Source organism: Micropterus dolomieu, linkage group LG10, assembly GCF_021292245.1.
Source record: "Micropterus dolomieu isolate WLL.071019.BEF.003 ecotype Adirondacks linkage group LG10, ASM2129224v1, whole genome shotgun sequence".
Classification (NCBI taxonomy): Eukaryota; Metazoa; Chordata; class Actinopteri; order Centrarchiformes; family Centrarchidae; genus Micropterus; species Micropterus dolomieu.
This window is the reverse complement of record NC_060159.1, coordinates 13,130,079-13,141,109: the sequence shown is the minus strand read 5'-3', so window position 1 is coordinate 13,141,109 and position 11,031 is coordinate 13,130,079. Positions and strand designations below refer to the sequence as shown.

Sequence of the window (11,031 nt, the reverse complement as noted above, 5' to 3'; positions counted from 1 at the left end):
CTTCTGGTTAGTCCCAGGCTATAGTGGTACTGAGGAAAGGCGAGACATTTTAAGTGGGCAAAAGAATTAAAAGTTATTAAAACACTGACGAGAACTGGCCTTGGAACTTGCTGTAAAGACACAGGACAAAGTGACAGAAACTCATGGAGAAAGTAGATTGTAATTGTAAGTAAATAACTAAATAATTACAAAAGCAGCCACTAAGTTACAGCAGTGCAACGTTGTCTGGCAGTCAGCTTAGTACTGTCAGCCAGCAAGAGGTTTGGCAATACATCCATGTGAGATTTTGAAGCAACACAAGACCATGAACAGTGTTCAGAGAGGCCATGCTTACAACAGTAGCCAGTACCTGAATTGTCCGAATAACAAACATAGAATACCGTTCTCTTAAATAACAAAAAACAATGGTGAGAGGTAAAGTTTTTAAGTGTGAACTGAAAACCTAGTGAGAGGCAATGTGGTATACGTATGTATATAATAAAGGCATCTGATGAAAAAATTTTGGCGAAAACGTAGGCGCGTTGTCTCAAGTTGTTGGATTTTTTGAATCAGTGTCAACTGAAGATTTGTGACGCTTGTTCAGAATTTTGTATTTTGTATAAAAATAAAGGTTAATGGTAAACAAGGCCACCACAGGACTACTGTTTAATGTGTGTCTCACTCTCATTTTCATTGTGTCCTTCATTTTCGTATGTGCAGGTCTTGATTACAGGTGGAGTGGAGCAGTTTCTATGGAATAGCCCATAAAATGGTTCTCAAGACTTTTAGTGCGACTTTTTCAAATTTATTTCTAAATTTTCTAACTTGACAAAAAAGATAAGGATATGTATTTAAGTACAGATTTAGAAATTAATGCGCAATTTTAATTGTGAACAGGTCCACATAACCCATTCTTTCTTGCAGTAAAACATCCCACTTATTAATCAACTAAGTATAATTTTGGCATTACTGACATAAGTAAAAAAAAAAAACAAACATCACTTTTCATACTTCTTCTTACACTACAACATTACTATTTGTTATATTATCTACCCAACATTACCAGTAGACCTCGAGTTGAGCTTTTTTGCTTCATTGCTTGTTTTTGAGGATTCAGCAATCAAGCACACTGCAGCTGAATGTTGATTCAGTATCATTTTCTTGTTGGCTTGTTCCCATAAAATGCAAAGGAGGAGACAACTGTGACCGTCCATAGTTTTTGTCACCATGTCGATTATAGTGTGCCAAAACTGGTATGACTGGTGCGTCTGGTTTGAGCCGTATTAGTGTTTACATTAAACAATGAAACATTTGAAGTGATTAGGTGGATTTTTCTGTTTTCTAGTTCATCGTTGATTTCCCCGTGATCACCCAAGACAGAATTTTTTGTAAATGTTCATCACAATGTCAGGTCAAAATGGAAAAGAATGTAGTGGTCATTCAAGGGGCGTCATTGGTTTTACTGGCTGGTGGGGAGTCAATTTTATACTGGAGTTAAGAGAACATGTTCCTTTCTGCTTTAGTTGTATTCTTAAATATAGAAGGGGTAAAGAAGCAAGGAATTAAATAAATATATATTTTTTATATAATCACATTTTCAATCCCCATTGTTGACCTTTCTTTACTTCCCTTTAACCAGCAAGAGCAAACCCTGAACTATCCCAATTTGGGCAAAATCACAAATACCTCTCCATTTTTTAATACTTGACCTTTCCTGTTGTTTTCATCCTTCACATACAGTGTATAGCTAAAACCAACTATATGACAGAGACAGTATTATAGGAATCAGCTGGATCTGCAGGGATGTACACATGTGGGTGAGATGTAGAAGTTGTACCCAAAATTCTTAATTGCTAATTTATTGTGCTCGTTCCTGCTCCTTCAGCTGAGGTGTACAGTTGTGGTCTGTTAAAAGGGTCAGACGTTTGCTGGACTCTCTGCGGACATGCTGCTGATCAGGCTCTCCTGAGGCTGAACCTGTCTATAGAGCCTCACCTCAAAAGGCTTCCTGGCAAAGCAGAGAAAGCACAGACGGAAGACAGAGAAATTCAGAAACTAGCTTACTAGTTAAACTGAGGACATTGATTTGTGTGTAAAACTCACTTCTTCGCCAGTTCTTTAGATATCTCCTCTAGCGTGCGACCTTTGGTCTCAGGGATACAGAGGATGACAAACACCAAGAGAACAAAGCTCATGGCAGAGTAGAGGAACATCACGTTGGGAACACCAATCTTTTCTAGAAAAACAACAGTTAAAAAATACTTATCCTCAAACCTTAGTCAGCACACTTGTTTGTTGTTTTGCTTGCTTTAACCTTGCTCTGCTACAGTTGTGATGACGTTTAGACGTACTCGACAGACAGGTAATGTCAAACAAGGTATGTCTATGACTTTCAGTTGCTGCTAAACCCTAAAGAATGGTGCATTTCAAAGATTGCAAATTTGAATAGTGACTGAACTGATTTCGGCGCAATGTTTTTGTTTTGCTAAATCCTACAGTATTATAACCCCATGACGGGTGGCCAGTCTAACTAACCAATAGTAGAAGGTGAGACACAAGTCACCTCTTTCAGGAAGTTAAATGTGTTTAGTGAAATACTGTTACAAACTTTACACACATTCATCCTTGCCTGTCCTGGACAAAAGGTAAAAATACAATGTGAAGTGTGTAAAGCTGTGCCACAGTTAAAATGTGTGTCTACTTGTAATTACTGTTTGCAGAACAGAAATAAATAACAAAGTTTTAAGGCTGCTTCTGTAAAATCATAGCTCTACCACAACTAGCTTGAACCTACAGTTTAATCAATTATAACCACATACGCACCTGTAAATGTGAGGAAGGTTACTGAGATAAGCAGGTTTGTGGCCCAGTTTACAGCTGACACCACGGACACGGCCCTGCCTCTGACTCCCATTGGAAAGATCTCACTGAGAACCACGTACACCACTGGAAAGGAAAGAAGGACACAATTACCGCGACAAAAAGGGGGCATGGTTAATGAGGCATGAATACAAATTACATGATGTAGAATAGCTGTTTACAATTTTGATATTTGACAATTTTGTGTGGGGAGTTAAAAGCCATGTTTAAAGCTTTAAAGCCACGCTGCTTTATCTGGGGCGCTTCAACCAAACCTTACCTAAGCCTAGTTATTGTGTGATAACCATTGTTGTACTTCGTACTTACAAGCTGCAGCCCGTGAGTGCATATGGATCATAGCGGCTGTTTTATATTGCAGACAGAGCAGAATTGGCCTGGTGTATTTGGGCAAAATGCCAAAGTATGAAAGTCAAATGTGGGCACACTGAAATGCACATATGCAATCTGTCATTTAGAGATAAATGGCCTGAGGGTGTCCTGAAGATAAAATACAGTGTAGGTGACCAGTTACTTGTTCATTTTCATTTGTGTGTGTGTGGATGTGTGTGAGTGTGTAAAGGGAGTGAGTGGGTGCTTACTTGGTCCGAGGCTAATGGAGAAGGCTGCCACATACACCAGCAAGCTGATCAGTGATGCCAACTTCAGTGAGGAAGACACTTCTACATTAGTCTCTCCTCCTCCCTGCTCCTCTTTCCCATCCTCCTCACTGTTCCATCGGCTGGGGAGGTGAGTAGTAAAAATGTCACTGTCCAAGTCTGTGATGGTTGTGTTTACATCCCACGGCGTATCTGTGTGGTTTATTATAGTCTGGCTTCTACACAGGCTGGTGAGGTGAGTGTGGCTTTGCAGTGTCAGTATACCAAGTGCTGCTAACGACATTCCCATTGCGACGGCGCCCACACACAAAAAGCTCTTGGGTCCCACGCGGTCGACCAGCAACACGGCCGGAATGGTGCCAATTACTTTGACTACTCCGAACCCCGTGGAGGCCAAGGTTGCTGCGGAGTCACTGTTGAAGCCTACACTGCGGAGAAGTGGTGAAGCATAGGAGAGGATGTTGGGCTGACCGGTAACCTGCTGAAGGAAGACTAGGGCAACGCCTGTTAGCAGCCGTGACCGTAAGTTGGCCTTGGCACTGAACAACTCCCAGAAACTATGCTCTGATTCCTCTTTAAGTCCTGTCTGGATGTCTCTGAGCTCCAATTCCACGTGCTCCTGAATCCCACCTCTCATTTTGGTCAGCACTATCCTGGCCTGTTCCACTTTACCCCTGGCAACAAGGAAGCGTGGGCTGGGTGGGAGAAACAAGAGTACACTGATCTGCAGCAGCGCAGGGGGGATTACTAGTCCAAATGTATACGCCCAGCCGTGGGGCAGAGTAGCAAAGGCATAACTGCAGCTGAATCCCAGCATTACACCCACAACCAACATCAGCTCGTACAGCGTCACCAGCAGACCCCTCCTCTCCCTCGGTGAGATCTCCGCAATGTACAGACACGCTCCTGTCCCTGACAGCGCCGTTCCCATGCCAACTATGACCCGGCCCAGTGTGAGTGCAACAAGTGAGGTGACGGCGATGAGCACGACACTCCCTCCGACCACCAGGCCAGCACTAAGGAGCAAAGAGCAGCGGCGGCCGTAGCGATCCAGAATGGGACCTCCGGCCAGGCACATCAGGAGAGCGCCGAGCAGGTGGGAGCTGACCAGCAGTTCCTGTTCCCTGCAGGAGAGGGACAGGAGGTCCCGCAGCTGCAGCAGGACTCCAGAGGTCAGGCCCATTTCGTAGCCCAGCATAAGGCCGCTCAGCGAGGCCGCTACAGCCGCTACCACCACCAGCCAGCTGCAGCCTGGAGAGAGGGAAACAGAAAGAGAGTCAGAGAATATACTATAAGAAAACAGCTGCACAAAAAAGTCCTGGTCCCATTGTTCTCTGCCCCAGGCAACGTGATTTCACAAAGTCCCATTCCTGACACAGTATTTGGAGACTTTGCACCCGTCTATACTCAGGCTTATGCTGGTCACGCAGTTAAAGATTGTAAGGTTCAGGTATTGGACCAAAGACAGATAATGTATTTCTACTTGACACACCACAGCCTAAGAAGTAAGAAAAAAGTAGACTTTGTTTTTTGTAAATCAAAGTATTACATATTGTCATGTGAGTTAAATCTAATGTTTTCTCATCCAAACACATGGCTTGTGCATCGTTACAGCCAGTATATTTCTCTCCTATTGAGCCATTTGTCGTCCTCATTTTTCAGTGTTTTCAAACATGTAATCTTTATATCGGTTAGTCCCAATATATGCAGATGGTCTCATGTGCAGTTGCTGTAATCAGGTTAAGAACACGACAATCTCACCAAAATCAGGATTGTCAGACAGCAGTAGGTTGTCAATGAAAAGGATACAAAATATAACATTGCATCCATTCCGTGTCATAGCAAAGAAACTCAAGTAACAAACCTTCAGTCAGTGAAATGAGTTACAGTAAAAATGAGTCTGATTTAAATCTCCTATCAAAAGAGGTGTTGTACAAACAAGAATAACATTGGATGGATGAGATAGAAAATCAACTTCATTCTGTGTTTGGGTGTGGGGCACTGGTTTTGGAGTAAAAAGCAGACACTAGTACATGGGGAAATGGCCATTCCACAAAGGACAAATGCAAAAACTTAATCATTACTGTAGGGCTGACCCCGAATAGTCGAAAATTCGATGCTTCGATGGGCTTCGCATCGAAACAAGGATCATGTCATTTTGGCAATATGGGGGTGCTCAACGTCTGATTTTATATAAAACTACCAGTTTTCTCCCAATAAGTTAATATACAGCCTATTACAATATACATTTCAACATTTAATGCTGTAAATTTGAAAAAATTTGAAAAGAAAAAAAGCTTTTAATAAATGTTTTTAAAGTGCGTGAATAAATCCAGAATTGTAACCCTAACCCTCAAGGCAGGGGCCATCAGTGCGCATGAGTAGGCGTAGCTGTGTGTGTGTGTGTGTGAGTGTGTAGTGGCAGAAGAGGAACTTGCTGTGGAGACGGAGCCTTAACTTCACCGTTGTTGTGCAGAGTTGTCCGCACCTCGCAGGACGTTCGGATCATTTATCACCATTGATGAACCACACAAAGAATATTACATCGTTTTAAATAGGACTAGAAATAGACCCGTGAGAAACCACGATGTGCATGCAGCTGTCGGCTGCACGGCATGCATGCAAAACTCTTCACAAGACCGGTGAATGATAGGTGAGCAGAGAGAAAAGGGTCAACAATAAGACTCGGTTTAGCTGGAAATGTACAGTGTAAGTTACAGTGACTAATGAACAGAGACTACAGCTCTGCAGCTTGTCACGATTAAAGCGGAGCTACCGTGTGTTCCCTCCGCCCCAATTGCCGCACACAAACACAGCACATGATTCAACTATGTAAATCCTTAGTCGGGGACAGCCCTACATTACTGATATATGCTGCTCTTATATGCTGCTCTTGTATTGACCCAAAGAGTTAAAATCCTGTTCACAATTGTTAGCAAGTAAAAATGTTTTATTTTTTTAAAATGTCCACAAACATACAGAAACAATTTTGGCTCAGTAAATATTTAATGCAAGGCAACAGATTAAATATGTGTCCAATGAAGCCAGCTCTTCAAATCATAGCAAAGATAAAGAAGAAAGTTAACTTGATAAATGAACTGGATGTTTGTTAAGATTCACATGCAGTTAGGTTTGTGATGAGTGTCACATTTTTGGTATTTAGCCAAGGTCAGAGTGACAAACAACTCTTGGATTCATCATTAATCAGCGTTTGAAGAAGAGGCCAAAGAAGTTCAACACGATGCAAATTACATTTGCTGAATGACCTACAGGAGGTAGGTGGTCATGTTCTTGGAAATGCATGTATGGACCACTCTGGAAGCAGGACCTTTATATCAGTCCAAGTTCCAGATTTGCAGGGGGTCTGTTACCCATAAGGTTATCTAGATAACTCATTTAAACTGCTTCTTGGAACTAGCTCCAGGTTAAAAATATTGATTTTTCAGAATAATCAAGTCTTAGCCTCAAGTGTTTATGGAGGCTCAGTGGTGAAAGCCACATAAAGCAAGCTGTAGGGCGGAGCACATTTAATCTGAATTCAGCAAGCACACCTTCAATAAACATCACAATTAACATGCCTGTGGCTTAGACCTGTCTTTAAAATGTTATTTTATCTATTTAAAATACGACTGGTATCTGTGTGTACCTGGGCCTCTGGGTGGGGCCAGCTTCTGGGTCTCAGAGGAGGGGTTACAGGGGAGGTAGATGGTCATCTTCTTGGTCTCACTGTTGGGGTCCATCGTCAAACGCCTCTAACAGTAGGCCTAGGCAAAAGAGATACAAACCAACACATTCAAACTGCAACATGACTTACATTGAGAAATACAAACCCTTTTTTTATTTTCACAAAAGAAGCCAAATGTTATTAGTAGTCGACTGATATGGGTTTTTCAATGGCCGAGGTTGATGCTGGTATTTAGCGAGCAGGGCGGCCGACTGCCAATATATAATGCCAATATCAAAGAAATATAATGTAAAATTTCATTACTCCGTGCACAGCACAATCTAATATACATGCTTATCTTAGCGAGTAACATGTTGATTTAGATGGAATATAAATTAATTAATAAAATAGAAAAATACATTGAGTTTTGCTGTAGATTTCAGAACATGACTGCTGTTTTTAGGGAGAGTGGGGTTCAGTTTGTCAGAAGTGACATCATTCAACTGCATTATTCTCTACAGTATACCATCCATCCATCCATCCATCTTCATCCGCTTATCCGGGATCGGGTTGCGGGTACTGTATACCAATATATATTTAACGCTAGCTAGTAATGGTTTTAGATTAACGTGCTGTAATTTTTTAACTTACATTTACTCATTTGGCAGATACTTTTATCCATTTGAGGAACAATATACAAGCATCAATAAAGAATCAATACAGTAAGAGATCTACAAGTTAGGATAATATCTCAACCTCATGAGTGCAGGTATTGGCTGATGATTGTATTGGCCTATACAATAACTTCGCCTTAAAAATAGTCTAAAGTCAGAAAAACATGGGTTTCAATCAAGAACTATCTGATCAAAACAAGTAAACAAGATTACAAATCTGTGCAGACATTTAATGCCCCCTCTCGGTATATGACAACCTTCCATAGTTGGCAGTGATGAAAAGGACTGAGGTTTGATACGAGCCCTCCCCCGTGGAAGAAGTTTCAATTCATTCTTGTGCAAATGCATGTCCTTTGGCTCTGAATATAGGAACATCAATGAGGGAACAGTGTGCTGCTCACATTTGATTCAGAAAATCAGTCCCATTTGTTCCATTAAAATGCCTTTTTAAGCATACTAAATACTTTATACCCTAAACTTAGACTAACCACCATACCCAACAAGTAAGCCATCTTTCGCTGTCTCCAAAATACAGATTAAACCAATCCTGGTGCTGGGATAAAGATGGACATTTTAACCATCATCAGACCAGTTCCCCTGGATACAATGGCAGTGGCTTCCAAAGAAATCCCTGTCATAAATACCATCTCTATGAAGCTCACAATGGACAGCTTCAGCTGTTTCTGTGAGATGTTGATTGAATTACTTGCTAAGACTGTAATGTAATGTAATGTAGTGTGTAGTGTTTGTGGAGCTTTGACCTTTAACCTCACTTTACAGATTTTTTATTTTGTTGCCTGTCCTGGACATAAGTGGTTTTGGGAGACTGTTCCCCAGTCGTCCCAATAAGTGCCCTTGCCATAACATCTTATGGTTGTCATAATTAATAAGTGTGTAATAACTGAGACAACTGAATGAGACGCCTTCCTTTTCTATGTGTGTTTTCTGTTTTTCTGTCCCATCAAAGTCCTCAACTTGAGCTAAAACGTGGCATGGTCATTTCGTGGAAGCCAGAAACCATAGACCACCAAGGAAAACACAACGTCTAAACAGCAAAAGCCAAAGTTAGTTGCTTTTTTAAAAAACAATGACTTCAAGTACGGGCTCGTCCACTGAGTGAGTGCAAAGTATGCGTGTTTCGCTACATGAAAAGGCTCAGTAAACAAGTATTTAACTTGTAATAAAAGCTATATCCAGTGACACTTCCCTACCTGACGCCCCAGCTGTGTCTCCGGTGTTTGCTTAAATTGGTGTGGCCTGACCCATTCGTTTTCTCCTGCAGACTTTTCCTTTGCTCCCAACTCTTCTTTCGCTGTGTCGGCGCGCGCACGCAGCTTGTTTTGGTAACGCACTTGTTTAGCCCCGCCCATGTCCGCCCAGACCACCAATAGGAAACGTGGATTCTGCCTGAGAACGCTCAATGTCATCCTATTGGTCCAAAAGTGTCTGTCAGGTGGTGTTGTGTGTTCCTTTGCGCTAATGTGTCTGGTAAGGTCTAAAGAGTCACTAATGAGCTTTTATTTCTCTGTGCTGTTTTAAAAAAATTATATTCCAGCTGCAATTACAGGTTATTGTGATTCTCAGTTGTGATCATCACTATAAAGGTACCAGAAATAGAACACACCTGTATCAATAATTTATCTCATATTGCATATGAAAACAAACGGGGAGGCCACCTGTTGTTTCGCTCAGTTCCAGTGTCCCGTCTCTACGATTGCAGCAGGACTGAGCTGTCACACCTGCCCTGCTGCTTCACACATGACCGAATGTGGCTTCGTGTGTCGGTTAGGCTCTGTATGTGCTTGGCCTACTTTTCCAGTGTTGGATTATTATGGGATCCAAAGTTTGACCTGTTTTAACCACTGTCATTTGAACCTCAGTGTTAATGTCTGCGTGTGTATGTGTGGGCGCGCTGCGTACACGTGTCTTATGTAATAACTCCGTAACCAAGATATAACTATGGGTCGTCTAGACAGATTGGCTCTTACAATGTCAGCAAATAATCATGTGATTATTAGATTATTATATTATCATTTGGCGGGGTACCTTTGGATAGTCACAGGTGTCTTATCTAGGTTTAGTCCTGGGGCTTATATACCATATTGGAATGCTGTTTTAACAATCAAAAACCCGATAGCATAACTCAGCACATAGCCGAGTCAAACAAACTGTTTAACTTTTAATTCAAGACAGTCATTTGATTGAAGGTCTACTCTGACCAACTAAGTTACCTGAAAAGTCACTTTTAGGATGAACGAGAGACGGTTTTACTCACCCAGTAGAAAAATACTTAATGTTGGTTCCTGCATATGAAAACAAATTAATGTTTGTTTTGATTTGAAGTGGTTGAAGTATCCAGATCCTATATGAGTAGGAAGACAGCAGCATAGTGTAAAAATACTCCATTACCATTACAAGAGTCCTGTATTCAAAATTATACTGTTAACATTATATTAAGCAAGATTTTTACAGGTGATTTAAAAAACAATCTGTTGCTATTGTCATTATAATTAAGCAATGAAGAGATTAACTGTAATTTTTGGCAATATTATTGTTACACATTCATGCCAATAAAGCTAATTTGAATTTGATTTGTGATGTATCACTTTACTTGAGGGGGCACAAAAAGAATTACTAATCATTAAGTAATTAGTAATTAATAGTTTTAACCTTAGAGTTATCTTATGCTTTTTTATTTAAAAATGATTAATCAACAACTTGACACTTGCCCCCTTTTCATTACTTTCTCCCAAAATGACAAAGAGAGAGAGAGAAAAAAATATTCTGTTTCAGCGATCTGCTTGTGAGTATAGAGTGACTTCTGCAGTTGAAATCAAAAAATTCAAACTGTATAATAAATGCATCTGGATCCATTCAGATTCAGGTTATGTTTCCAAATGTAAAAAGGCCTCAGTTTGCTAGCACCTGTAAGGTTTATGACTAATGTCTTGTGTCAACGACTTTCCTCACATGGCATGTTGAATTAAACATTGTCTAGAAATTACACAATATTTATGACATGTGTATAATCCCATATTAAAGAAGTGGTTTTGCACTGTCGGCAAAGCTGATGCCTTAGTGCATGTATGTAGTGAACAGACCTCTGATAAACTGATTGTGAGTAACCACTACATTTACATTTATTAATTTAGCTGATGCTTTATCCAAAGCTACTTACAATTGCTATACATGTCAGAGGTCTCACATTGGAGCAGCTAGGGTTAATTGTCTTGCTCAG

The 11,031-nt window shown here is 40.8% G+C and overlaps 1 protein-coding gene across 2 annotated transcripts; it reads right to left on the bottom strand.

The window, feature by feature from the left end:
* Positions 1 to 141: 141 nt before the first annotated feature.
* Positions 142 to 10,161, bottom strand: slc2a12 (solute carrier family 2 member 12). Of its 2 annotated transcripts, none has more exons than XM_046060440.1 (6): positions 10,069 to 10,161; positions 7,102 to 7,219; positions 3,438 to 4,706; positions 2,803 to 2,925; positions 2,083 to 2,215; positions 142 to 1,987 (listed from the first exon to the last, which is right to left on the bottom strand). In XM_046060440.1, exons 2-6 carry the CDS (start codon positions 7,193 to 7,195, stop codon positions 1,897 to 1,899), a joined length of 1,710 nt encoding a protein of 569 aa, XP_045916396.1. In that variant the 5' UTR covers positions 7,196 to 7,219; positions 10,069 to 10,161; the 3' UTR covers positions 142 to 1,896. The 2 variants fall into 2 exon arrangements, with proteins under 2 accessions (XP_045916396.1, XP_045916397.1); XM_046060441.1 differs by lacking the exon at positions 10,069 to 10,161 and adding an exon at positions 9,005 to 9,137.
* Positions 10,162 to 11,031: the final 870 nt, after the last annotated feature.

Coding starts and splice junctions, on each gene's coding strand:
- slc2a12 (XM_046060440.1), bottom strand. CDS start 7,195: ATGGACCCCAACAGTGAGACCAAGAAGATGACCATCTACCTCCCCTGT. Junction 2,216..2,802: donor AACCTTCCTCACATTTACAG/GTGCGTATGTGG, acceptor TTGTTTTTCTAG/AAAAGATTGGTGTTCCCAAC. Junction 1,988..2,082: donor TCTAAAGAACTGGCGAAGAA/GTGAGTTTTACA, acceptor CTGCTTTGCCAG/GAAGCCTTTTGAGGTGAGGC.